The following is a 26,962-nucleotide window of genomic DNA, read 5'->3' on the forward strand; positions in this document are numbered from 1 at the left end:
TGGTGAGCAAAAACTAGTTTGCACTTTGCTTGTAAAAAAAAAGCAGCGCCCCCTATTGAAATGGAGTGAGAGGTTTTCCACTAGCAGTCCAATTCTCTTTTCTGTATTTATACTCAGACAAGACTAGACCCCCCACTGTGAATTTACAATCAAGCTTTGACCTTAGAGCCAAAAAAAAATTTAAATGGCAAAATTGTGGCTAAAAAAGGTGAATTGCACGGTTACAATAATAATAATAGTAGTGATATTAATAATAATACAATACAATACAATGACAGTGAAAGGACATTGTGATTCATCATCTCCTCGATAAGAATAATTTCTTTATTTGTACCGATTTCCAACTGTATCTCAAGCTGCTTTTACAACCACTGAGGGTTAGAAACACAAAGTTTATGCAAAATTTCTCTATTTCCTCAATTCTGTGTTTGGCAACAAGAAGATGGTGACTGTATTTTTCAGGATGCTGATTTTTTTGTTTTATTTTTTTGGTAATTTCTCTGTGACAGCATGAAACATTTAAAGCTGAGTTATGTGCTCAGCCTTGTAAGTTGCACTCTTTGCATCAGGGGCTTGCTTTTCACTGACCCGTAAATAACGACAACAACGGGTTATCCACCAGCAGGGCGAGCACACACACACACACACACACACACACACACACACACACACACACACACACACACACACACACACACACACACACACACACACACACACACACACAGACACACACACACACACACACACACACACACACACACAGCAGCAGCAGCAGCAGCAGCATGATCTATATATAAATAAGGCAAAGACCCACACACACAAATCCTCACACCCCTCTGTCATGACAAGCAGAAACACGCAATGCTATACGTTTGTGTAAGATGTATCTTTGTGTGTCTGAACACACACACATCCCTACTTACTTACTGGGTGTGAGCCTCATGTCACACGCGATGCCATGTACTGTGTGCCCTCCTGCTGTTCGCAGCATTATGCAGCGTTAGTGGGGCATCTCTTTCAGAATGAGACCACTGGAGTGCACTGATTTATAAAAACTCTGATGGACCAAACTTCAGATGTGGGCTGCAGATATATATAAAAAAAACCCACCATGATTAGAAAAAGAACTTACAAAAAACTTGATTTTAACATCATTCTGCACCCAAACACACATACAACGCTCTCAGTGTCCAAACACACCCTGCTTCACGTGACATGTACAGCTCACGGCTCAGTCATGAGTATTTTCAACATAGCGTGATCCTTTCTCTGTGATGTCAACCATAAATGCAGCTACATGTGTGTGCACATACATTTATATTTAAATACTTGAGTATATATTTTCCTTCTACCCGAGGCAAACAGCATCCCAGCATTGTCACATCATGTTTGTTTTCCTTCTCATAGCCGTGTTTATTCCTCGCTGTCTCTTTCAGTGTCATCTCTATTTTTACTCCTTTCTGTTTCTACCTGTCGCCTTCTGCATCTCTAAACTTTTCATCCTTTCTGTGTCACTTCTTGTGATTTCCTTGTCTACAAATCCTCGTTTCCCTCTGCTTTATTTCTCCCATTATCCCTCAGTTCAAGCCCTTCTTCCTCGTAACCTACTTAGAGCACAGCTGTGTGATAAATAATGGAGGAGAGACAGTTACTATCAGCGTCTCTATCAGCAGGATCCCTCCTTTGATCTCTGCTCCTCTCCTCCTCCTTATGACTCTTTTCCTAACTTTCCCCTCACCTCTTTTCAGTTCTTCTCCTCTGTTTTATTTCTCTTGACAGTTTGTGGAGGAAAATAGGACTCAGTGCACCAAGAAAAATAAATAATGCAATGATGATTTTCATGTTTTCATCAATTTTTATATAATTCTGACATTGCATGCCAAAAGAAAGAAAGAAAAAAAATGAATTTCATATCCCAGCTTCACTTCAGAGAAAAGTGCTGTGTTATGCTTCTTCTTGTTGCTTAAGCTGCAGCTCCCATGATTTTTATGTTGCTTACATGGGAGTGCCAAAAACTGCAGTTCTTGAAATGACCACTAGATGCTGACTCCAAAATGCGTCATCCCTGAGAGACCCCTTTTAAAATTTGCATTTTTTTATTTACTGAATTTCATTATTTTGTGGCTTTAAATTTTATAGGAATGGAGAGAGGTCATGCAGGATGAGAGGTGGTACATCTAACTTAGCATAAGATAAATCAGAGGAAAAGATGAGTCGTGCGTTGGGCCTCATTGCTAACAGATTTTTCTGCCTAGAAAAGAAAACTCATAATATTAGTACATTTAAACACACTGAGTAACACCAAAGTCATTTTTTGAACCAACCTTTATTTTTATTTCTGATCAGCTTTTTTTGAATGGCTGTGTGTGTATGTGTTTTCTGGTACTTCAAGCCTCTAGTGGACCCTATTGGAACTGCAACTTTCATCACTACCACATCAGCTTTATTTTCCTTTTCTGTTTAGGCCAGCTTTGTATTCTTTCCTTTATTTTTGACATTAATTAAATTATTACATTAAAAAAAAAACAAAAAAAAAAAAAACAACAACAACAACAGAAATGCTCTGGGGTGTAATTGTGTCACTAGCTGTAGCTTGCAAATGGAGAGATGGTTTGACTTTAGCCTTGCTTTTGCCATTTTTTTTCTTCAAACTGCATCAAAATCAACCTCAGCTCATGGATTTTAAAACCACCCTGTGCACTTTTGCCTGTCAGTACGTCTTTGTTGAGCTCCTTGTAAGGGATTAATATATATTCATGCCTTATGGACCCCCTGCTGCGCTCACATCCAGCTAAGTTCTCCTTGTTTCTACTTACCTCCCTGTAACCCATTTCCACCTCTTTTCCATCTCTTTCCCACCTTTCTGCTTTCCATAGATTTAATGTCCTGTATCGATTAACCAGCAGCAGTGAACGTGATGTGTTCCCTCCTTTCCCTGCTCATATTTTAAACAGCAGCTAATCAATACAAGGAGGCCACACAGCAAGGACACAGACTCACTCAAAGGAAGGGGTTTAAATCCAGCTTGTTTTGTGGTTGGGGACGTAGAAACAGCACTTTTGACAAGATAATGGAGTTTTTCCCACAAGGTTACAGCTTGTGTGCATAGGATGACGATTTTTTTGTTCAAACAAGAAAATACATTTTAAACCTTTATTTGGTTTGGATTTTGTGGCAACCCCTTTCATTACAGCTGTAAGGTTGGAAAAGTAAGGAAATTAACGAATGCTTTCAACAAAGTGAATGTTTTTGGTCATGAATTAATGGTTAAAAGAGATAGCTGACGACTGGTGTCCATCTCAGATAAAATGTATGGATGCATGTGCCTCCGAGGCTTCCGTACAACAGTATTAAAACTTAAAAATATATAGTTTGAAACAATTATATTAACAGCCTTAGAGGTGAAATATTTTACTGAAATAAACAATAATTAAAAGTCAATCGATTTAGATGTTTGATGCCTCTGTATCATGGATCTGGCATTTTTTCCCAAAAAACAAAACATTCATTAATTCAGGCCTGCCGAAAAATCCCCCTATGTCAACACATTTTGCAGCACCCTAACAAACTGAATATGTAAATGAGTTTGGGTTAACGTTGCCCCTTTGAGGAAGAAACCCGCAGGCCAGGCATGGCTCGGCTGGCAGGCTACAAATTATAACGCCTGTGTTCAAGTTCATGTCAAGATACTGTGAGGAGTATCTGGTTTAAATAGACCACAGCATCACCTTTTGGCCAGGGGTCTCATGCACACTGTCGTGAAGACATGACTTTTAATAAGGTGTGTGTTTGTTTTGTAAATTAATGGAGATCAGCACTTGTGCTTGAAATGTCTTTTCTCTGCACAAGACGGACAACAAGACACAACATGATAAGGTAAGGTATTTATCAACAGTTACGTAGCACTGTTGATTAAAACATGACATCAAGCAAACGTCATGAGCTTGTACCATAGTTGAGTAGCTGGCTATATTTAGCACTATTGGCAGCCCGTTGTTCATAAATATGTTAATAGTGTGTAATGTTAACAAAATTAATCTGAGAAATCGTTTTCAGTGGAGAAAAACACGGATCTCTCTTCTCACTTCGGAACTTCATCAGCCAGCGTATCTTCAGAGACTGAGACGATCAATCAATCCGATTGGGAAACTAAGAAGTAGTATTTAGAAATAACCTATACTGGCGTTGATATTCTCTTTTTAAAGTGTGGATTACCATCAGGTTTATATCTAGAAGAGAGACTTTTTTTAAGCTCACTTAGGAAGTCCTCACAGTCCCTTTAACCAAACAACATTTCTGTGACAAGACAAACACAAAATTTGAGTGACTGCAAACGGAATATGTATTATCATAAGTAGCTCAGCTCAGAGCCTAAAAACCCTTTGAAGGCACGCGCAGGGCAGGTAGGTGGAGCTCGCGCGCAGCTGGTGTCACTCATCAAACCGGGGGAGAGAGAGGGAGAGAGGCCGTCGGGTACAGATCAGGGGTTACCACAGGACACTGCTGCCTGCTCGGCTGCTGGACCTCAACAACAAGATACAAGACGCGTCCAACTGCCCCGGATATCTTGACCTACCTCAATTTCACCCCCGGATATTCACCGTTTTCAACAAACAGCACCAAGACATCAGTGACAGCGTGCGTTCAGCATTAATGTTTCAACGTTTCAGGGTTTTTCTGTCGTCTCTGAGCCGAGGAGCAGCGCGTTTCTCTCCACACACTGGACCTTTCTGCTCCTAGTTCACGACATTCATTCCTGCATGCATGGATTTCAGGACAAGCAGTACCATCTGTGACATAAAGGAGTAGTCTGTCAGCGCAGTGGAGAGTTCGTCTTCGAGCTACGCGGATTAGCAAGCGATATGACAATTACATAATAGTATTTTAGTTAGCGGACAACTGCTAAGGACGGCGACGTACGGACTTCTTCAACAGAGACACGGACGTCGAGGTCATTTTGAACTCTTGGGCAACAAAAGTGCGTCAATTTGGTGAAGTAACGTTGCAGTGTGTCTTTGATAATTCGCTAAGGAACAAACATTTCAACTCCTCGGACGTTAAGTTAATCGAACACTTGTAGCGTTCGAACTTTGATCGTCATTCAACGTCAGAACCGTCGTTTAACGCGTTAATTTCGAAGACATTCGACGTAATCAACGACAAAGACAAGATAGTTCCCTGACTGCGCTCCTCCAAGAGCTGAGAGGTCACCGGGACCGGTCATCGCTCCTCCTCCTCCTCCCGTTAGTCTGTTATGAAGATGTGAACTCTTCCCTCCCTCCCTTCCTCTTTCTCTCCACGCCGTCCTCGACGCTTTGATCTTTTCTCTCCTCTATTCGCCACAAAGAGATCAAACGCGTCTCCCGCCTCTCGGGGATGTACGAAAGCGTGGATGTTGTGGGTTTTAGCCCCAGCCCGAGCAGCCCCAGTCCCGGTGGCTCTTTTCTGAGCATGGACTACTACCACAGACCCCCGGGGCTCGGGCCGGAGAAGGGACTTCTGTCCGGGGTAGGAGGACTTCAGCGTCCGTTTGGGGGGTCCCTGTTGACCGGCAGGCACTGGAGCGGATCCAGCCACTGTGAGTACAATTAAAAACAATGGTAGAATCTGCACTTTTAACCACAATAAGTCGGTGTGTATAGTTTAATGTGTTAATAAATGACAGGGGGTCGCTGTTGGTACAGTCACTGCCCTTTCTTTGATATTTGAGGCCAGCTGGAGGAATGAATGAGGTTCCAACTAGGACAAATGCATCCTCCTTCTTCAAGTATCAGGTCCCTCATAGCATCTCTTTTAGCCCCATTTTAACAAACTGGAAAATTAACATTCGCTTGTACTCCAAGTCTCAACAAGATGTTTTCTTCCAGCACTTTTTAGCTTATCACACAGCATCTGTTATGTCTCCACCATTCAAAGCTGAGCATACATGAATCCTTTATTTTTCATCATGGTCAACTTTTCAGTCAACGCTTTGACTAAATATAGATTTACTAAATGACCTTTCCTAAAAACAAAACACTTTAAAAGTGATTGGTTTCAGCTTGTGATTGCTTCAGTGCAGTCAGCAAGTAGAGATTTTGATAGTACGATAGTTTTAGGAAAATTGTTGCAGTATTTGTTGCTGCCCTTAAAAACAAAACATCATAAACAATACTGCTGTGTTGTAATTTGTTGACCTAGAAAGTCCAACTTTTCCTGCTACTAAAATAGTTGTGAATGACACATTCACATTTAATTATCTACAAAGGTAATACTTCAAAAAGTAATTTCAAGAAACATAATATAACTCGTATGTGTTACCCTTGCATGGGCGGCACAGTCTAACTGATGACCTGTCAGAAGCTATATCTCGTTTGGTGTGTTTGACCCTTTTGCTGCAGTGTATTTGTAGATGATTGATTTTGCCATCTTGTAGGGGTGGAAGAAACAAAAAAAAATCAATATGAAGGGATTTTTTGTTTGACAATATCAAAATCGGGATTATTTGTCAAAAAAAAATTTTTTTAATTCAAATTCAAATTCTTCATTTCAGTTTTTGTTCATAAACTGGATCAGAAAAAAAGTTACCGCTTTTTTCTAGTAGAGGGTGACATGTTTCTCTCTGACTCATGTGATGTGCATTATATGGGGGAATATGGCTCCTGATATAGTCTGTAAACATTATAATCATCATTTAACTTTTTCCCATGTTCAATAAGCAAAGTAAAAAAATCATAAAAATTGTAAAAATCGAAGAATCGCAGTTTCAATCAAATTAAAGTCGTAATGGAATTGAATCACGAAAGTAGCACATCATCTTAGCCCTATCGTATGGTATAACCCTGAAATGCTCTCACGCTGCTGACTTCATTTTTTTGGCACTGGATACAGAACTTACATATTCTGTCCCTCTGCTATTGTTAATAGCTAAAATATGCTAATTTAAGTTTGTATGTCGCCTTCATATCTTATAAGCAAGGAACATTAAGGGGCCGTTTACACGACAATGGTTTTAGGGTGAAATGCAAAAGTATTGTTGCATTTCTGCCTCGCATTTACATGGAAACAGCATCTTAGCCAACCTAAAACTCAACTTTCGTAAACAGCCTCCAGAGTGGAATTTTTTTTTAACGCTGCCGACACTATTGCCATGGAAACAGTAAGCCAGTGTTTTCAGTGGAAATGCTGACACCACGCTCTTTTTCACACAAGCCCAAACAGCAGTACAACGGTACCGTTGTTTCGATTGTCGGGAACGACTTTTGCACAAGACAGTTATAGTGCCATCTACAGGCCTGGCATGTTTACTACAGTGTTTTCAGTCCCGCAGCGTTTCTGTGTAAACACAGGTTTTATTTCTCTGCGTTTTAGCGTTCTTGGATGAGACATTGCGGTGTAAATGGGGCCTATGTGAGCACTTAGTTGTTCTGTGCAGTTGTGAGAAACATTTGCTCCTTTGTGAGAGTCCCAACAGAAACACTTAGTGCAGCAGAGCCTTAACAATGAAATAAGCATGACGTTTGAAAGAGCAGTCAGAAGTGAAGCTGCTTCATGGCTGCATTCCTAATTACTATGTTGTAATTGTTTGGCCGCTTGTTCTTTATTTTTCATTGTGCAAAGTGCGAGCAGTGGCAGAGCCAGGCTTTTGTATGGAGGGTCATGTGTTGTAAACATTAGGGACTTAACCCAAGGATCATAATTACTGTAATATTTAAAAATAATCCAAAAGATGATATATTCTTGTAACAGAATGGTCAGTATCTAAATCTGCTTGAGTCCACATTGAACAGTAAAGAAGATACAACAACACAACCCAAGTGATTAGCAACACTTCAAGTGCAGGCCCCAGATAAGGCAAATAACTGATCACAATTTGAGACAATTTTCATGGTGGCATCTGGGATGGCCAATCAGAATGCAGGACTGAGTATGAGACAAGTGTTGCATTTAGAATACAATGTAAAAAATTCATTCATGTCACACGTGTTGTTGTGCAACTCTTTGAAGTTTTGACACTTTAGCATCCGCAGTTGCACAAACTCATCACACATAAGCCGGTGTTCATGTTATGAACAGTCACTTGACTGTTTGTGTGAATAAAATGAATGAAGATACAAAACGCTCATGAATTAAATTAATTCCCAAACACCATTTTAAAACACCAGCAGACAAATAAAAGCAAAAAAAAAACCCTCTACATTTGAAATGCTAAAACAAAGACTAGCTTGGATTATTTTCTTCTTGAAAAACCTGATTATTGAATTTGTTGTTTCATTCTTGTAATACTCTGATTTGACCATGAAAAGCCTGCGTAAGCCAGACAGAAAAGCAGTGAACAAAGGGACTCTGGACCTGAGGTCAGGACAGGTTAAATTTGGTAATGAGTGCAGGCAGCTGATGACCCGCCGAGGCCTTTTGGTCACATAATGCACAGCGTAACACACCAAACTGAAGGCCAAGGACTTTAATTCCCCAAATAACACTGCTACAAATAAAGGCCCATTATACAACAGTTAGTTCTGACCAGGTCATCTGATTGGATAAGAGTGAGGATGTTGACAATTAATGAAGTATCGAAATAACTACGAGGCGATCAGGATGGTGTTTGAAGTTAAAAGCTTTGTGCTTTAGCGGCTCTGCGACGGCTCATCTTGATGATGTATTTCTTTCCTCAACGATAACAAGTAGGCAGGACGGTGGATGCTGTGAGTCTGAAATATTGTTCTGTTCAGTCCTCTGGTGGTATCTTTTAATATATGTCTGCAAAGATTATTTTTATGAGCCCGCCCTTCATTTTGATATTAAGAGTGTTAACCGATTCACACGTCTCTGCAGCACTGTGGGAGACATGCACTGGATTGCTGCACATGTGGGGATGTATATTTATATATATATATATATATATATATATATATATATATATATATATATATATATATATATATATATATATATATATATATATATATATATATGATTTATTAAAAAACGCATGAAGGATCATTTTTGTTTGCATCCAAAGTGTCAAGATTACATCGCCATGTTTAAAGTGGTTTAGAGACTTGTTCCATCAGTACATTTCAACTACTTCCAATCCCAGCATGCACTGTGTCAGAGGCATGTTCACCTCTGTCACAGGACCAGCACATGCAAACACATAAACACTTTCCTGCATGCTGGAAGCTGATGTTGCCACCCTGCTCCGGTGTCACATGCCACAGACAGTCAGACAGAAACCCAAGTGTGATGTCACTGTGACATCGCCCTCGCCCCGCTGAGCTGAAGTCATAAAGAGGGAGTGTGTGTGTGTGTGGTGGTGAGAAACAGAGCGACACTAAGACAAATAGAAGTAAGAGCGAAGTGGTCGTAAATTCAAGCTGTAAAGATAGGGCTGCCCCCAGTGTGTGTGTGTGTGTTTGTGTGTGTGTGTGTGTGTGTGTGTGTGTGTGTGTGTGTGTGTGTGTGTGTGTGTGAGCCTGGAATGAACAGTCTAACAGGTTAAAGGTTAAAGGTTATACACCAACGCAGAAGCAAGCACGCCCACTGAGCCATCGCTTCAGCAGCATGTACACAGAGGCTGGGGGTTAGTGCTCACTTTTTGTTTGTGTGTGTGTGTGTGTGTGTGTGTGTGTGTGTGTGTGTGTGTGTGTGTGTGTGTTTGGGTGTGATCCAGCGCAATGACTCACTGACAATTGGGAAGTGACCTACATCCCTCCCTCTCTTTATTTCTTCTTCTATCTGCCTCTTTCTTTCCTGTGTCAGCTGCCCAGTCATCATTTCCCTGCACTGAATGACCTCCCTCTCCCTGACTGTTGGACACACACACACACACGCACACACAGAGTGTTGCACACAAACACACACACACATTCGCTCACAGTTTGTCTGGGAATGTGAGGGTATACTGACTAAGTTTGACCTGAGTGTGAATGTGTGAAAAAGGGAGGAGGTGGACGGTTGTGTGTCAGGGTTTGTATCTGAGAGATGTCTGTGTTTTTGTGTGTTTTTTTGTGTGTGTGTTTGGGTTCACACAGCCATCAGATAAATATTAAAGAGTGGCAGTGGAAAGCTTGTTATTAATTCATTCCTTTTAGAAAGTCTTGTAGCAGGCGGGTCTTTGTATGTTTTCCACGACACAGTGCTGGTATCACATGTTTGCATCGTTTGTGTTTCAAAGACGACAGAATGAAAAGACATTACAGTGCTTTGTGAGACTGTTAAAATTAGTGCAGTTAAATCGATGAGAAAAAGAATCGGTGCTCTTTCAGAAGTATGTCTCTTATTCAGGAACTAGAGGGAGGTGTAAGGCTGAGGCAGGTAAGGAAAGTGCAGTGCATGCCTCGTGATTCCCACACATACCTGATACCTGAGCGACTTGCCAAAGTCTGAAACTGCTCGACTGTATAAGCAGTTTCTGGTCTTTATTATTGTGAACCAGAAATGCTGCTGTCATATGTTGTCATAGCTGCAGCTCAGCCTTCTGCCTCTAGCTGGGGCTGTACCTTTAGTTAACAGCTGCTGTCATAGTGTTAGAATCCCTACTACCCCGATGTAAACAAACACAGAAAACAGAAATTTTGAAAACTTTTTATGAAACGCCCCGACTACTGTTGTCATGTAGCAAGACAACAAGCCAGAGTTTTCAGTGAAAACGCTGACACCACACTGCACTCTTTCGCTGTGGCAACTCAGGGCTGTATTCAGACCTGGACTGTTTGGTCCACTTTAAACGGACCAGGGTTCGTTTCCCACGCTGGTGCAGACTTTTCATGCAGGTGTGAATAGACACAAACGAACCCTGGTGCGGACCAAACAACCGGACCGAGACCCACTTTTTGAGGTGGTCTCGGTCCGCTTCCAAACGAACTCTGGTGCGGTTCGTGGTTCTCCAGTGCAGGTCTGAATACAAACCAAGGTCCATCCGAACTAACTACAGGATACATGCGCCTTTTGGGCCTATAAAGCCACCGTAACCTAACCATCTTTGGTTCATACCTGATCCTCCGTCTTCTGTTTAGCCACGCTGTTGCTGGCATGTTGTGGGTCAGGACACGCAGAGCATAGCGTCTCCTTGCTGCATGCATTTGTCTTCACTGTTCCAAAATTTGAAACGGAGCGTTGTTAAGCCTTCTTTGAAGGAGCTGCTCTTGAAACTGAAAATGATTTTGCAGCTCTAATAAGAGCACAAACACACGTTTACCTCCATTTCCAGGTCTGTATTCTGTGTGCCGCCCTTTGTCAGTGCTGTCCAATGAGAGCACTGATCGTCACACACGTGGATGTGTTTACAGAATATAGTCCACTTGCAAAAAGTACAATCTGAATATGAACCGCACCAAACGAAAAAAAAATAAAGTCCGCTTTTGGTCCGCACCGAACAAGTGGACCAAAGGACTTTTCTGGTCTGAATACAGCCTCAAATTGTCGTGTGCAAATCAGAGAACAACAGTAACAAAGATGGACTACTGTGTTGTGCTCATGCTGTTAAATCTACTGACTGCCTTTCAACAAAATGTACATCTGTTGTAACACTTCTTAAATCAGTGAAGACACTTCATTATCGACCCAGCTCTACTTTGGTGGAGAGCTACCAAAAGACTCTACAGTTATATCGCCAACTACAGGTGTGGCATGCTTACTACAGTTTTTCAGTCTCTTGCGGTTTTTGTGTTTTGGGGTGACGCGTCATGTAAATGGGGCCTCAATGTAAGTCATGTGGATGATATCCATCACTGAGGACTTAGGATGCATGAATTTGAGATTGTTGCAGATCCTCCATTTATGTGATCATGAATCCTGACTGTTTGAGAGTTTTCGTAGCTTCTGACGACTAAATTTCATTTCAATGAAAAAAAGTCATGAGTGGCTTTTAAACATAACTACCTACAAGATTGCTATTAGCAGAAAATTAAACTAGCAAACGGCATCACTTCCCCAAGATAAGACTAAATAAAACATAAATGGCGCAGAACACAACCTCCATAGCACATCAGCATCATGCATCAAATTAAGGTGAAAAAAAAACTCCAGCTCCATCCAAAACCTTCTCGTCTCACGTTCTCACAGAGTAATTAAAGAATCAATCACTGGATCAATAAGGAGTGTGATTTTTAAAGAGCTTTGATAATGGCTCCAGCCTACATAAAAATTAATGATCCCTGTCCTTACTGCAGCATGTAAGGAGGATGCACTGGGATTTATCGCCACCAGTGCCAAAGTGTCCCGTCTAATTAGGATGTCCTCTGTCTGCGCACTCGTGCAATTCAGAACGAGTTGTTCCATCAGTTACTTTTCTAATATCTGTCAAGCTCTGAAGACAACCCTTTCCCAGCAGCAGATGAGTGGCTGAAACACATCAAATGCATTTCTTGGAAACTTTAGTTGTAGATCAGGGGTTTAGGGATGAACGATACTGGGTTTTTTGCCGATATGCCGATATTTAACAACGATATTTTTTTGTGCACATAATTGAAAAGATCATCAACTCTCTTCTGTATTAGAAGTAGCATAGCGTATTATGCTGTATACTCTTATTACATTTGTTACACAATATTTGTGTCTTGTGCAAAATCAGAAAAAAACATGTACTTAAAACTGTATATTTACTAATGAAATTTGCTTTCAAACAAAAAATCCAAGAAAAATCTGATATCGTGCATTCTTACTTGTAACTTGTTGATATGAAGAATTTGACTTATTTTTCTATATGAATACTGGCTGAATACTAGTGACTTGATGGTGCTAGCTGATAAGCCCTTACACACAACTCACCCTCTCTTCTTCAAAGTCAAAATGATAAAATAATCCTCTTAAAAATAAGCAAATCAGCTCAGCTACTCAAAACCAATCACTTCTGATCTCCCTAAAGCTTCAAACCTCACCACACTCACGTTGTTTTTCATCAATAACGTTCCGATCAAGTCAAATAAAAGTAACTACTCTCCTGTCTGAGCTAAACTGAAGTGATAACAGGAAGGAACATAATAAACTACATGTAAAGCCAGAGTAAAGATTTGGTTCCTAAAGGATTATTTCTTCCTCATTATCTAACTTTTTTTTATAATCATAGACCATTTTTGAAAGATGATATCAATTTTTTTGATAAATTTTACAATCTAGACAAACATTTTATCAATAACAATCACAAAGTCTGCATTATAGGTCAGAAACATTCCCCAGAAACATTCCCCAGAAACTCAGGAAGCACTGATTATTGAGGCCTAACTGCTTGTTTTCAAAAACTAACATGTAACAGCTTTTTTATTGTGTTGTAAACTGCTGGAAGACAATACCTCAGCGCTCTGATTAGAGGCTGGTCTGTAAGCTGATGGAGTACTCCCTCTGTTCAGGAACTGTCTGCTGGCTTAGAGCCAGGACCGCCTGGGGAAACCACTGAACATTATTCTACATCAGATTTGAAAAACAGCTTAACCCGACTCTGGCTAACGTTCAACTGAAGTGACCCGAGGACACAGTCTGTCTGCTTCACTCAGGACCACGCAGCCAAGCTCGGGATTATCACGAATGTAGACAAATATTTTATTTACCTTTTTTTAGATCTGATATGTATTAAAGTGGCACACAATGACATGCTTTTAGAGGCTGTGCTCATGGAGATGTCTTCAACAGAAAACACTGAAAAGAAATCTGTCTCTTCTGCTGCTCTACATGGAAACAACGTTTTAGGCAACAGAAACAACAAATCTCTTGAACTAGGTTTTAGAGTCACCAACCCTTGTGTCAGACATCTTTTTTTGACCTGAAGATCCAGGGACTTTTAGTTCCTAGTGAAACATTCCCAGGAACTACATGACTCTTGTGGCCCATTGTTTGTTTGCCTTTTCACCACAGGCCAAAGACCCAGGTGGATTATGCATCAGCAGTATGCATCCTTCTCAAACAGTTTAGGATCATCATTGAATACTTACCTGATGAGAATATTTTCCTTCACATTTCCCTGATCAGTTCCTCCTGTGGTTTATATATGTACAAAAAGTAGACTCAAAAGGATTTCTGCATCAACATTTGATTGAGTTTACACGTCAATGAATGTGACATTACAGTCTTGCTATTTGACGCCATGCATTGACAAATGCTTTAACATGTTGGTGATGTTGCCATCCTTGCATCGTATTACAACGTTGCACAAAATGCGTTGCATTGTCAGCGTACGTTTTGGTAAAGTGAAGCCAAGCGTGATTGACATGTGGCACGTCATGTGATATTGACGTAAAAGTAAAGAATCAACAAGGGATATGTTAAGCATTAAGGCCAATGATGTCAATGGATGGAACCATTTCTAACTGATCCTTGACAGGAACTGGTTAGCCATAACCCATCTCTAGCTGTGTGTCATCTTATTGTAGACAGAGGGGAAAATGAAATCACTGTGGGTTCTCCTCCAATCAGAAGTGTTCAGTTTACAGGCCACACCCACTAAGTTAGGGGTAAATTTCCTACCTCAGAACTAAATTTAGACCCTGGTTCCTCAGTTCTAAATGCACTTAGAACCAAGGGAAAGTTCCTGTAGTAAAAAAAAAAAAAAAAAAAACTCCTAGAGCATCCACCCTGGAGCAGCCAATTAACCAGAGCTGTGTTGCTTGACACGACTAATTCCATGGTAATTAGGGATGCCCCGATACCAGGTGTTGGTATCGGGGCGATACCAGCCTTTTTTCAAGGTATCAGTACTAGAGAAGGCTGCAGATACTAGCAGCAGATACTCTAGGGAAAAAAAATCTTACGCCAAGCAAGTCCTCCTTGCCACTAGATGCTGCTAATTGCTGCGGTTTAACACAACTGCTAATGTGCGCCAGGTCCTTTTCAGACAATATGAATGAACAAGGAAGAGTGAACAGTTAAACTTTTTCTTTTGATCTTTAGTTTGCTTTAAAAAAATACTTAAACTCTGACAGTTGTTAGTTTTAGTGTGTGCTTTTAATATTGTTGTTTGATTTTTATCAAAAAAATTTGAAACTCAGGAAGAGTTGTATGTGTTTTATTTGGACTTAATATCAGAGTGACTGTGCTGTCTTTGATCAAAATGATCTTTCACTGCTAATTAAAATTTTATGTATCAAAAGTACTAGTAGTATCGGTACTTGGTGTCGGTGAGTACTCAAGAAGGAGTACTCGTACTGGTATCATTCTGCATTAAAAGTGGTATAGAACATCCCTAATGGTAATACCAGCAAAGTTTACAACATCTGCTGGGATCATCTATGGCTACGTTTACATGCAATCGTCAATATTAAGATTAAGGCCAATATCTAAAACATTCAGAATAACTCGTTTACACACATGAGCAAACAGAGTTATTCCTATGGGATCACATCACTGGTTTCTTGTTAACATCAGAGAGCGACAGAGCATCCACTGTACTATTTATTGACAGTAATCACAGGAACAGAGGGTGTCAGACCATAGACTGTATTAAGAGTGGACAGCGTGGCTCCGCCATTTATCATTTTGCGGTTTTGAAGCCAAAATTCCCCTGTCACAGGCACAGCCATTGGTAGCAATTGCAGCCAGAGTCTGCACAGTAGGAGGGTTTCTGGGAGAATCTGAGTGGAGCTAGGGGACAAAAATAATACTTTTTTTTTTCTTTCGAGAGTCTGATCACTTCTTGACTCAACCTCCTGATATATTTTACGATCCTGAAAAAAAGTACACGAAAACAGCAGCTGTCAATCATCGTTACACGTGACGTAAAATCTCATTTTTAACCTCATATAACGACTGAAAATAAAACTTTTCAGATAAAAAGAGGACTTGAACACAAGACAGCCAAATGATATCTTCAAATCACCACAACAATCAGACGTGAGAAATATTTCTATGAGGAGAATTAATTTTTTAAAGTTTGACCACAGCTCATCTGGAATGACTGGAGAGACAGATTTTTTGACCTGTACTGCAGCCAGCCACCAGGGGGAGCAGTTTTTGTGGCAACCTCCCTTTGAGCCAAGCAAGATGACGTCCTTTTTTTTTTTTTCTTTTTACAGTTGATGTGTCAGACATACTGCTCTAACTAGAGTGGCATGCCTCATACTGAATGTTTTTAGGCTAACATCAGATAGCATCATGGTAGCTAACAGTTCAGAAGTGTCCTGTTGTGTTTTGTGATCACTAGCGTTGTTCAGTCTGCTCCCATCACAGGTCATTGTCACTCATTTTGAGTTTTCAAAATCTATTGTGGGTTTAAATATGTTTTTAAAGCCTCAACAGTTACAGAGAAAACACATCACAGTAAAGTGTGTTTGTTCTTTTTAATCTTTCTCTCAGTTATTTAATTTAAGATTTCCAAATTTGGATCTATAGAGCCCAGTGTATCAAGTTCTGATTGGTGGTAGATTTGAAACCAGATAAGATCAATGGATCATTCTTTTTCCTTACAAAATCTTAGGGGGTTATACTTTCATAATGTGTTTTCAACATGTTCGCTTGCGCTTTTTTCTTCCACTGATGTGTTAACAGAACTCCAGTGTGAACAACAAAAACATTACAGTCCAGGCTGTGGTCGTTCACATCACTTCCTCTGTTGACTAAACATCGCCATGTTTTTTAAAATGTACATTTCTGAGGGATACAGCCATGACATTCCTGTATTTAGAAAAATATGTGTCTTTTTTATGGTATATTGCACTTTTTTTTTTACATTTATTGACTTAGTCTGGACATAAGTCTATTGGGATATAAGGGTTGTATTGATGTGTAGCAAAAGTGTTGTGCAAAAAACGACACTGCAGCATCTAAAAATGTAAAGATGCTCTGGCAGACTTGGTGTGGTGGGTCATAATGGGTTAAATGATTTTTGTCTTCTTAATAAAAGGCCTTTTTTAAATCACATCAACATCGTATGATACTTTACTGGACATCTCCATAAGACGAACTATCAGACGTCGTCCAGCTTTAATCTCTCCTCTCTGTCTCTCCCTGTAAACAGAGCGGAGCAGCAGAGGGGAGCTGAGTCTCCCCCATGGAGGAATGTCTGGTATGGCTCCTAAAGCAGGGGGAGGGGAGGACTGAGTGTGTGTGTATTGGTGTGGAAGTGTGTTAGGTTAGAGGTTAGAGAGGGCAGAGTGAGAGAAAGAGAAGCAGGGATCGTCCTGGTTTCTTCATCTGAATGAGAGGACGTCAAAAAGCTTCACAACCAGGTCTCCGGAAAAAAACAACAACATTTTGTTTCAGAATTAGTGACGAGAGGATGAGTTTACTAAGCTCCTGAAGGGCAACGAACTCCTGCACTGTTAGGATTAAAGGGCATTACGTTAAAAAAATATGGAGCATGAATAATTTCTTTTGTGAATGTTTTACTCAATTCATTTAGCTTCACTTTGTGAGACAGGGAGACGGTCTCTGCAGAGCAGACTGTGCTGGATTTGACTTCAACTGTATGATATGAAAGTGCAGATGGCGCAATGTGGAACAGTAATGAGAAGGAACAGAGTCACACACCTCGACTGGGTCAGCAGTGATGACAGAGAGGAATCTTATTTCTTCCTTATTTGCAAAATCCTGTGATTAAAACTTAAATAAGATTTTTTTTTTTTATCTCTAGGGTTGTGAGTCACTGCAGTTAACGTAAATTTAACCCTTCCCTGTGCACTCTGTTCAACCCCTGTTTACACAACCACTGCATCCTTTTATGGGATTTGTTTTTGAATTTGTTGGGATGTTTAAGGCTGTGGCAGGAATGTGAGTCAGTATGGATCTGAAAGTGTTTGTGAAGCGAGGAAGTTGACCTCACCTTCTCTAAAACAACCGCACAGCACCCTAAAAACAAGAAGTACAACGGCTCAGATCCAATTCATATCGTTTTTATTCTTCATTTCACGTTTGAACAGCACTAAAAGGAGCATGTGCAGTGCAAAATTAAGTGTTTTTTTAATTCACTGAAGTTTTACTCAAAGTTTAAACATGTTTTTGATGTATTGACACACACGTTGAGAGGAAGTGATGTGGTGATGTCAGCAGACACACCGCGGCGCTCACTCAGCAAATGGGTGGCTTCATTGGGACGTTTGTTTCAGACGCTCAAGCTTCAAAACATCAAAACCTGCTGATGCAAAATGAAACACTTCAGGCAAAAGAAACCAAAATGGAAAAGAAGAAACACTGAAATAATTAAAAGATGAGGCTTGATGAGTTCTCATTCATCTGGTATCTGCTCAATGTTTGTGATTGAAGAGGAGCCTAAAGGGAGGTTAAGGTTGAGGGCCAAGCCAAGCATTGTTTGTCAAAACTTATTCAACCAAAGAAGTTACTCAAACACTTGAGACTGATTTTTTTTTATCTTCTCCAGCAATCTAATCCAGTAATCTTATACCACAAAAGTTTGCCATGGGGAAGACAATTTGGCCTGGTGTTTGCTTTGAACAGTTGGAGACATTCACATCAGGTTTCAAGCATTCTTCCTGCAAACTGTTTTATAATGTCAGGGTGTTCTGGGCAATCATTTCTTGTTTCATTGTGTACATCATGTGTTGACGTGTTTTCAAGCTGTTTGGATTTTCTTCATTCGTCAGAAACTTTGGAAACTGTGCTGCCTCCTACCTTGGCCAGAACTCTCTAGAGCCCTGTTTCCACTAAGTAGTTTAGTTCGGTTCGTCTCGGTATGGCACACATTTTGTGGCGTTTCCCTTGACTGAAACTTTGTCAAAAACTTCTGTTGGGATGCCAGACCTAATGATCCGACCTCAGAAGGTGTTGCTACAACGATGCCGACCGTTGATTGACTATTGTATTTCTCCTCACACAGTCTTCTCTGAAACAAAGCTTGATTTCACTTAGTACAAAGAGCCACATGCCAATCATAAAGACGACAAATCCCTGGATGTCTTCCATCATGGCTCTTTGTTTACTGTGTCAGTTTTTTTTTCTTCATTGTATTTATTAGCAGGGTACACTGTGTTGCTCTGCTCTGCCGTCATATTTTGACCATAGACTGTACATAGAGTGGACAGTGTGGCTCCGCCATTTACCATTGTACGGTTTTGTAGACAAAATACCCCCATCACAGGTGTAGCCATTGTCTGCGCAGTAGAGGCGATGAGGGATTCTGGGAGAATCTGAGTGGAGCGAGGTGACAAAAATAATACTTTTTTCTTTTCTTTCGAGAGTCTAAACACTTTTTGACTCTATCTCCCGACATATTTTACAATCCCCGAAAAAAATACATGAGAACGGCAGCTGTCAATCATCGTTAAACGTGACGTAAAACCTTGTTTTAAACCTCGTTTAACTAATGATAACGAAACTTTTCAGTGAAAAGAAGACTTGAAAACAAGACAGCCAAATGATATCTTCAAATCACCACAACAATCAGACGTGAGAAACATTTCCACGAGGTGTATTAATTTTTTAAAGTTTGACCACAGCCCATCTGGAATGGCTTGAGAGTATGATTTTTTGACCTACACTGCAGCCAGCCACCAGGGGGAGCAGTTTTCATGGCGACCTCACTTCAAGCCGAGCAAGATGACTTCCATTTTTTTTTACAGTCGGTGACTATGAAGTAGCTGATAGCTATTAGCATACAGCTTACAAGACACCTACCAAGAGGGGCACGGCTGGCTGTGAAAACGCAAACAGGACCAGGATAGTGATCCGTTCTGGACTCTTATCTCAATAAGTGATTTCCTGGTGATATGACGAACCGTTAAAGAAAGGTTTTGGTTTTCAAGTCAAACCTGCGTCTACTTTTCTGCTTGTCGTTCTCCCACCCTCTCTGTCCAGGTTTTCTGTTCCAGTCACCGTCTTGTTTTCCTGCTTAATAACCTAAAAATATGACTTATAGGAAAAAAGGAGTAGCATTGCAGTGTTAATAAGCTGTCATAAAGATATGCATTTCAGGTTGCCACCCATTCACTTCTTCCAATATTAGAATTGTTTCTGGGAATGGTTGTGAACTTTGGCAACAAAGGATTTTAAGCACAAACTTTCTTCTCCATGTGTTGCTTTCTTTTTGTTGAGAGAGAAGTGGAGTGGAGGGATGACATCATAAAGTGGATCATTAGCTTCACTTACATCCAGACATCTTCTAGAGTTGTAGTATGGCGCACTAAATTTCACTTCATTTGCTTTACACGACTCCAAATCCCCCCCAAAAAAACTTCCACATAGAACTTACTCATTTCCAAACCCAAAACCCAATCATGTGCACTAAGGATGAAGGATATGGAAAATAATTTCATATCACAATTTTACTTTTATCATGTCTTTTTTTATTTATAGTATTCAGAATATTTTGCATGTTATTTAACATTATAACAAAAACAATTCACCTATTAAAGTGAAATTTCTAAATTGAAAAAAAAAAAAAGATAAAAGATCATTTAAGGTGGTAATGTTTGAACACTTTTATGTTTGGGTAAACAATTTAGCAAACTTTGCCAAATAAAATGATGTAATTAGTTTAAAGTCAAAGTCTTTTTGTTTGGCTTAACTCACAATAAAAGTCAACTTGCTACGTAACAGCTAGCTAACCAAGACAGCTCAGAGGCTTTTAATCAGTTTAGTGACTTTGCCTTGTGTTTTGAGGTAGCACATTCGCGTGCTACCAAACATCAAGAAAATCAGCTTTTAAACAACAATCCTCTCAAATACAAACCTCACCTCTTGTTATAATGCACTTCAGCCATACAATCTTAACTTCATTTAAGCCAACTTTTTGTTTAAAGTTGTGCAAAAGATTTAACTTTCACAAGAAAAAAAATCAACATACTGGAAAGCATAAAATGAAAATGTAAAACCGAGTTACTGCTTTCAACACTTAAAGTGCAGTATATTGAGACTACATCCTCAGCGAGGAAAAACATCACTGCTTCAGTCACGTCTTTACGGTGCTGACTTGTGTCCTGATCAAATACTTGGATCAAAGTTGTTTGTTTTAGTGGTGTTTGTGGATGACGGTGTAGCTGCCGCTCTTTGACTTTCAGCAGGCTGTTTCAGGTGATGTCCTTCCCGGTTGTTAAAAGGGTTTGTTGTGTTTCCGTCAGGGGTACCAACTTTCATGTTGAAAACTTTGCAGATGATTGTCATATGTTTGTTTTGTGTCGCTTTGGGCGAACCCAAACCAGTTCCTCGTTAATGGAGTTACAGTTTCTTTTGGGGACCGACTCGTCACTTTCACTTTCATTCGCAGCCAGGATTTCTCTCACAGAAGAGAGGATCAGAAGAGAGGAGAGATAAACAAACCAAGACACTGCCTACAGCTCACTCTGATTGGTTCATTGGTGTGTCTCCAGTACAGACGCAAAGCTGATTATGGTTTGATTCGGCAGAGAAAAAAAAACTTTGGATGTGGCTGTGCATGGGCACGCAAACGTATGGCACAGACTGCATTGCGAGGGATCGAATGTGCACGACAGACGGTTCTACGATCTTCGTGCTTCGGCAGATCGTCATCACATTCTAATCCTTCACGATCTAAAAATCGTCACATCGCTCGCCCCTAATGTGCACAAAGATTCTGTGTTTTTATGCAGGGATTAGGTCGTAATAAAAGCCCATGAAAACCTGCAGGGACTGATAAATGCTTTTTACTGGCTTAATTTAAGTCTTTTTGTTCCCTTTGCAGCGATAGAGACGGAGAGCACGAGTTCAGGAGAGGACCTGCTCGTCCCCAGCCCTCCATCACCTCCACCTCCACCCAGAATCTACAAACCCTGCTTCGTGTGTCAGGACAAATCTTCAGGATACCACTATGGAGTCAGCGCCTGTGAGGGCTGCAAGGTAGGAAGTTCAGTTTACACACACACACACACACACACACACACACACACACACACACACACACACACACACACACACACACACACACACACACACACACCTGCAGACATAGGCTCTTCTTAGAAAACCTGAATGAAAGATGGCTTTAGAGGGTTGAGCTCATTTAGTGTTTGCATAATGTTTCAGCCAAGAGGTCACAACCTCTACACCTCCCCCAGGATCAGTAAGCCTCTTTACTTCATTTAATCCTTCACACACACATATATATACACCCACACACACCCACACACACACACCCATAAGAATCTGTGCATGCAATCAGCCTGATATCTGTGTTAGTGGTTCAAGACTGTGCAGACCACGATCCACACAGACTCTGTTTTTACGCTCTCTGTGCCTTATCCACTAATCACCGTGGTTTCTGTGTCTCAGGGTTTCTTTCGGAGAAGCATCCAGAAGAACATGGTGTACACGTGTCACCGAGACAAAGTCTGTGTCATAAACAAGGTGACGAGGAACCGCTGTCAGTCCTGTCGCCTGCAGAAATGCCTCGATGTCGGCATGTCGAAAGAGTGTGAGTAGATCCTCTCAGCTGCAGACGAGGAGGATCTTTGATATCTGTCTCCCTCTAGTGGCTGTGAAGGGTTGATACAATAAACCATTGCTACCTTAGAACAACCAGAAGCTTCCAGCACTTGACTGGTTTTTTAAAGGGACAGTTACACAATTTACCAAATCTATACCTTTGTGACACAAAATACTGGATTCTGAGACAGACTTTTCACCAACAATGAGAATAAATCTGACTGAAGCTCCTTTTCTGTTTGTTAAGATTGAAAATGTTTGAATTAATTTTCTGCTGAATGTCTGAGTGAAACCTTCCTCTCTTCAGTGGTTCGTAATGACAGATCAAAGAAGAAGAAGGAGGAGAAGAGGCAGGTGGAGGTGGAGATCTACGTCCTGTCAGCAGACACAGAGCAGATGATCGAACGAGTTCGCCGAGCCCATCAGGACACGTTTCCCTCGCTTGGCCAGCTGGGAAAATACACAACGGTACCCGTCATTTCTTATATGTGTCATGAAGCTGCTCAGGTTTCCAGGCTTCGTTAAAAAGTCTCATTTTTATGTCCTCTACCTGCAGAGTAACAGCTCCGAGCACCGCGTCCCTCTGGATGTGAGTCTCTGGGATAAGTTCAGTGAGCTGTCCACCAAATGCATCATAAAGACGGTGGAGTTTGCCAAACAGCTGCCCGGCTTCACAACGTTAACCATCGCCGATCAGATCACGCTGCTGAAAGCTGCCTGTCTGGACATACTGGTGAGTTTATTAACAGACGTCGATTCAGCCGAGTCTCAACACAAAAAGAAAGTTTGACAAACACACCTCCTTAAAATGGTTCCTTTAATATTTCCCTCTGTTTCTTTTCTTTCTTTAGATTCTCAGGATCTGCACTCGCTACACTCCAGACCAGGACACCATGACGTTCTCTGATGGTCTTACCTTAAACCGCACTCAGATGCACAACGCTGGATTTGGACCCCTGACAGATCTGGTCTTCTCCTTCGCTAACCAGCTGCTTCCCCTGGAGATGGATGACGCAGAGACGGGTTTACTTAGCGCCATCTGCCTGCTCTGTGGAGGTACTACATTTCATTTCCTCCAGAAAATAAAAAGATACTGTATGTGTTTCTAATGTCTGAGCACCATAATGTGTTCTGTGTTTGTTCAGACCGGCAGGATCTGGAGCAGTCGGATAAGGTGGAATATCTCCAGGAGCCGATCGTTGAAGCCTTGAAGGTCTGCAGTGTGATATTCTCCATCCTTTATTTTTCACATCACAGGGATTTAGAATATGATTCACATAATATTCAAATAAACTAAAATTATAAAATAAAACTAAAATAACTGTGCGGTGATTTTGCAACCAAAAAAAACACCTGTGATTAAGTTGAATCTACAGAAACTGGCGCGCCAAAATAAAACGATGCATGTGCACATTTCCTGTTTTTTGTGAAGATTTACGTGAGGAGGAGGAGGCCTGAAAAACCCTGTATGTTCCCCAAGATACTGATGAAGATAACTGACCTCAGGAGTATCAGCGTAAAAGGTGAGACCCTCAAATTGGAACTTAATCACCATCTCAGACAATAAGCTAGAGAACCAAGATGCTTGTTTTTTCATTTAGAAAATAAATAAGTGATTATTTTTATACACTGGTTGCAAAAAAAAGTCTGATCGGATAAAAGACCATGAGGAATGAGCTAATTTCACAGCTATTAACACCTCAGTTTATGATCTCCCTACTTGTTTGTCTTCTTATGGAAGAAGATCAGGACCACTGTAACATGAATATTTGAAGTGAAGCCAAAAAGTTTCAGTTTCATGCTAAGTTTATGGAATTTGAAACTAAAGAAAGACTTTACAGGAATCTGATATTTGACAAAGATTTCTGTGGGAAAAGAACTTGGATTTTTGCATATTTCTTTGTCTTTGCGATTGTTTCTTTGACACCACCTTTCTTATCTGACCTCTTCTCCTCCGCCTCCAGGAGCTGAGCGAGTCATCACACTGAAGATGGAGATCCCGGGCTCCATGCCTCCACTCATCCAGGAAATGCTGGAGAACTCTGAAGGGCTGGAGGGTCAGGGTGCTGTGGGGGTGAAAGGAGGAGGAGGTGGAGGAGGGGGAGGGAGGAGTAAAGGGGGAGACAGAGAAGAGAAAGAAACAGATCTCGGCAGCTGTGATCCATCTTCATCCCCCAAGTCAGTCCCGTCTCCCACCCAGAGCCCTGCGCCGTGCTCCCCTTCCTCTCCTTCTGACTCCACCTGAAGTTTAGCATCAGCATGTTTTCTTAGCACACTGCCACCCTGTGGCAGGATGTGGTACTGCAAGAAAACCACAGACGGCAGCTTTAGAGCTGAACATAACTGCAACTCGAGAAACAGAAACTGTGTGAAACTCTTTGTGAGGAGGTGAAACATCTGCACAGAGCTGCAGGGACAGAAACAGTAACACTCTGCTTTGGGACTAAGCTCAGCTCAGACGTCCTGGTAAACGCAATAAGACATGATCACATGTTATTCACTTTATAGAGCCTGAAAGCTTCATCATGTGCAGCTTGTGTGGATCTAGATGAAGGATTTTCATGATGAACTTCTAATCAGATTTGGATGATGTCCAGATTTGTTCTTTCACATGTCAAATTCTTAACTACTGAAAATACTCAGATTGGTTTTGGCGAGGAGGCAACTGATGAGCGTGAAGGAGAAGAAGGCTGAGGAATATTTCTGCAATGAAATTCTAAAACACACCTACTTTACAGATCAGCTGGGGATGTAACTGTACCTGCTTTAAAATGAGCTCACTGAAGGCATGATATAAATAACTGAGGAGAAAAGAAACTGCAATACCCAGTTTTGAAATTTTGCCGTCGAGGATCCATCGTAAGTGTTTCCCACACTCAGACATAAAAGTTCTGATGACTGCAGCTTTTGTTTTTGCATAAATCTTGCCACCTACGACCAATAAGTAGTGACCGACCCATATGTCTCTGTCTCAACATGGCAACAAAAAGCTATTTGTGAGGCTACTTGGTTTCCGTCATCTTTAAATAAATAATTGTCACTAGTGTATCGTCACATCCTGAGTATCTGTTGTAAAACTCTCTATGCAAACAGTGAACGGTGTCCTCAGCACGCCTGCTCTCTCTGTAACCAGCAAAATCTGTCACACATCAGCTCGTCCAAAATCAAACATACGTCTCTCTGCAAGGCTCCGAGGCTGAAGTCAGAAATGTGTGTTTCAATGTGTGTGAAGGATTCGTCTGATATCAAACATCTCCTCCTTGATGAGCGTTTATGTACAGTATACAGAATCATTGTGTGTAATATATTGTATATAAAATGGGCTGTGCAGCTGTCAGACTGAGACAGACTGATAAAAGAGGTTATTTTCCTAAATGTACATGTGTATATATACTGTATTTCACCAGATCAGCTGATTTCTGGCTTCATCTCCTTTATGGAAAAATCTGTTTATGAAGAAGATTCACACAGCGGACATTTTCGGGATTTAAAAGTGTGGATTTTAATTTGACTGAACAATTAAACATGTCATCCTCGCTTGTTTGGCAGCAGGAATACTTATCATACTAATCAGAGCTGTAGATCCAATCAATGCTCTACTACCTGGATGTAGAGAAGCACAGCATCTTTTGGTGCAGCTCAGTTTGGGGATATCGTGTGGATGCTACACTGCAAGGAGAATCAAGCCAATTTCATATTGTTCTGCAATGCTAAGACAAAAGCTAATTTTAGCATCCAGTCACTATAATGATTATCATGACCTTAGAAAGATAATGTCTGAAAGCTACTTTTTCTTTCTTTTGTTTTTTTAGGGCACCAATACTGGAGATTGTCAGCATTAATATCTTTACATGTGTTCATTTGGTTGAAAATCAGTTTGTCAGATTATGACATTTATAAAACTTCTGTAAACCATTAATCACTGGTGAGCTTCCACTCTGAGCCCAGCAACAGATGAAAACGTCCGCTGTGTGAATTCATGTATAGATTACAGTAAATGTATTTCCTTGTGTTTCTATGCACCATGCTCTGTAAGAAAAGCTGTGTTCAGTTTGATCTCCTGCAAGCGAAGCTCAACAAACTGAAACGTTTTTACTTTAACGTGATAAAACGTCTGCCGTCAGTGGACTCTTCTTACCAAAGCAAGCACCATGTGAGCAAACTCCTCTTTCCTTCTTCGCTGAGAGCTGCTGATTCAGTCATACTCTTCTATCTCTGGTGATGTCAGATTCTGCCAAAACAAAATGTTCAAACTGAAGCTAGTTTTTATACTCAGCACCGTTTCCTGTCATCGTGTGTTTACACAGTGCCACTGCCTCACTACAGTATTCTCTGTCAGGTACAAACGATTCTCACTGTCGTCCTTTTTAATGTTCTGTGGGCTGAAACCCGTTAAAACGTTCAAACTACAGGGAGTTTAATAAAAGGTTTGATTTCTGTCTGTCCTCAAACATGTCTGCTTTGTTTCTCATGTGAAGCCTGGTGTGGACTCCTGTGTTGACATCCTTCCAGTGGTTGGAGCCTGCAGGTGGATGCTGGGAGGTGGTGCAGGACAGCAGTCAGAGACGAGACATCCTGCTGCTGAAATAAAGCGTCTGATTGTGAGGAGGCTCATCAGGTGATCGTGAGAATGCATCTCTAACAGTCCGTTACAGTTTGC

The 26,962-nt window shown here is 40.8% G+C and overlaps 1 protein-coding gene across 1 annotated transcript; it reads left to right on the forward strand.

The window, feature by feature from the left end:
* Positions 1-4,422: 4,422 nt before the first annotated feature.
* Positions 4,423-26,745, forward strand: LOC141809446 (retinoic acid receptor alpha-A-like). The gene is made up of 9 exons (XM_074696468.1): positions 4,423-5,581; positions 21,563-21,717; positions 22,150-22,291; positions 22,610-22,770; positions 22,859-23,035; positions 23,154-23,358; positions 23,448-23,515; positions 23,735-23,825; positions 24,267-26,745. Exons 1-9 carry the CDS (start codon positions 5,380-5,382, stop codon positions 24,545-24,547), a joined length of 1,482 nt encoding a protein of 493 aa, XP_074552569.1. The 5' UTR covers positions 4,423-5,379; the 3' UTR covers positions 24,548-26,745.
* Positions 26,746-26,962: the final 217 nt, after the last annotated feature.

Source organism: Halichoeres trimaculatus, unplaced genomic scaffold (assembly GCF_033239565.1).
Source record: "Halichoeres trimaculatus isolate MK-OKI-2021-1 unplaced genomic scaffold, fHalTri1.1 fHalTri1_scaffold_20, whole genome shotgun sequence".
Taxonomy (NCBI): domain Eukaryota; kingdom Metazoa; phylum Chordata; class Actinopteri; order Labriformes; family Labridae; genus Halichoeres; species Halichoeres trimaculatus.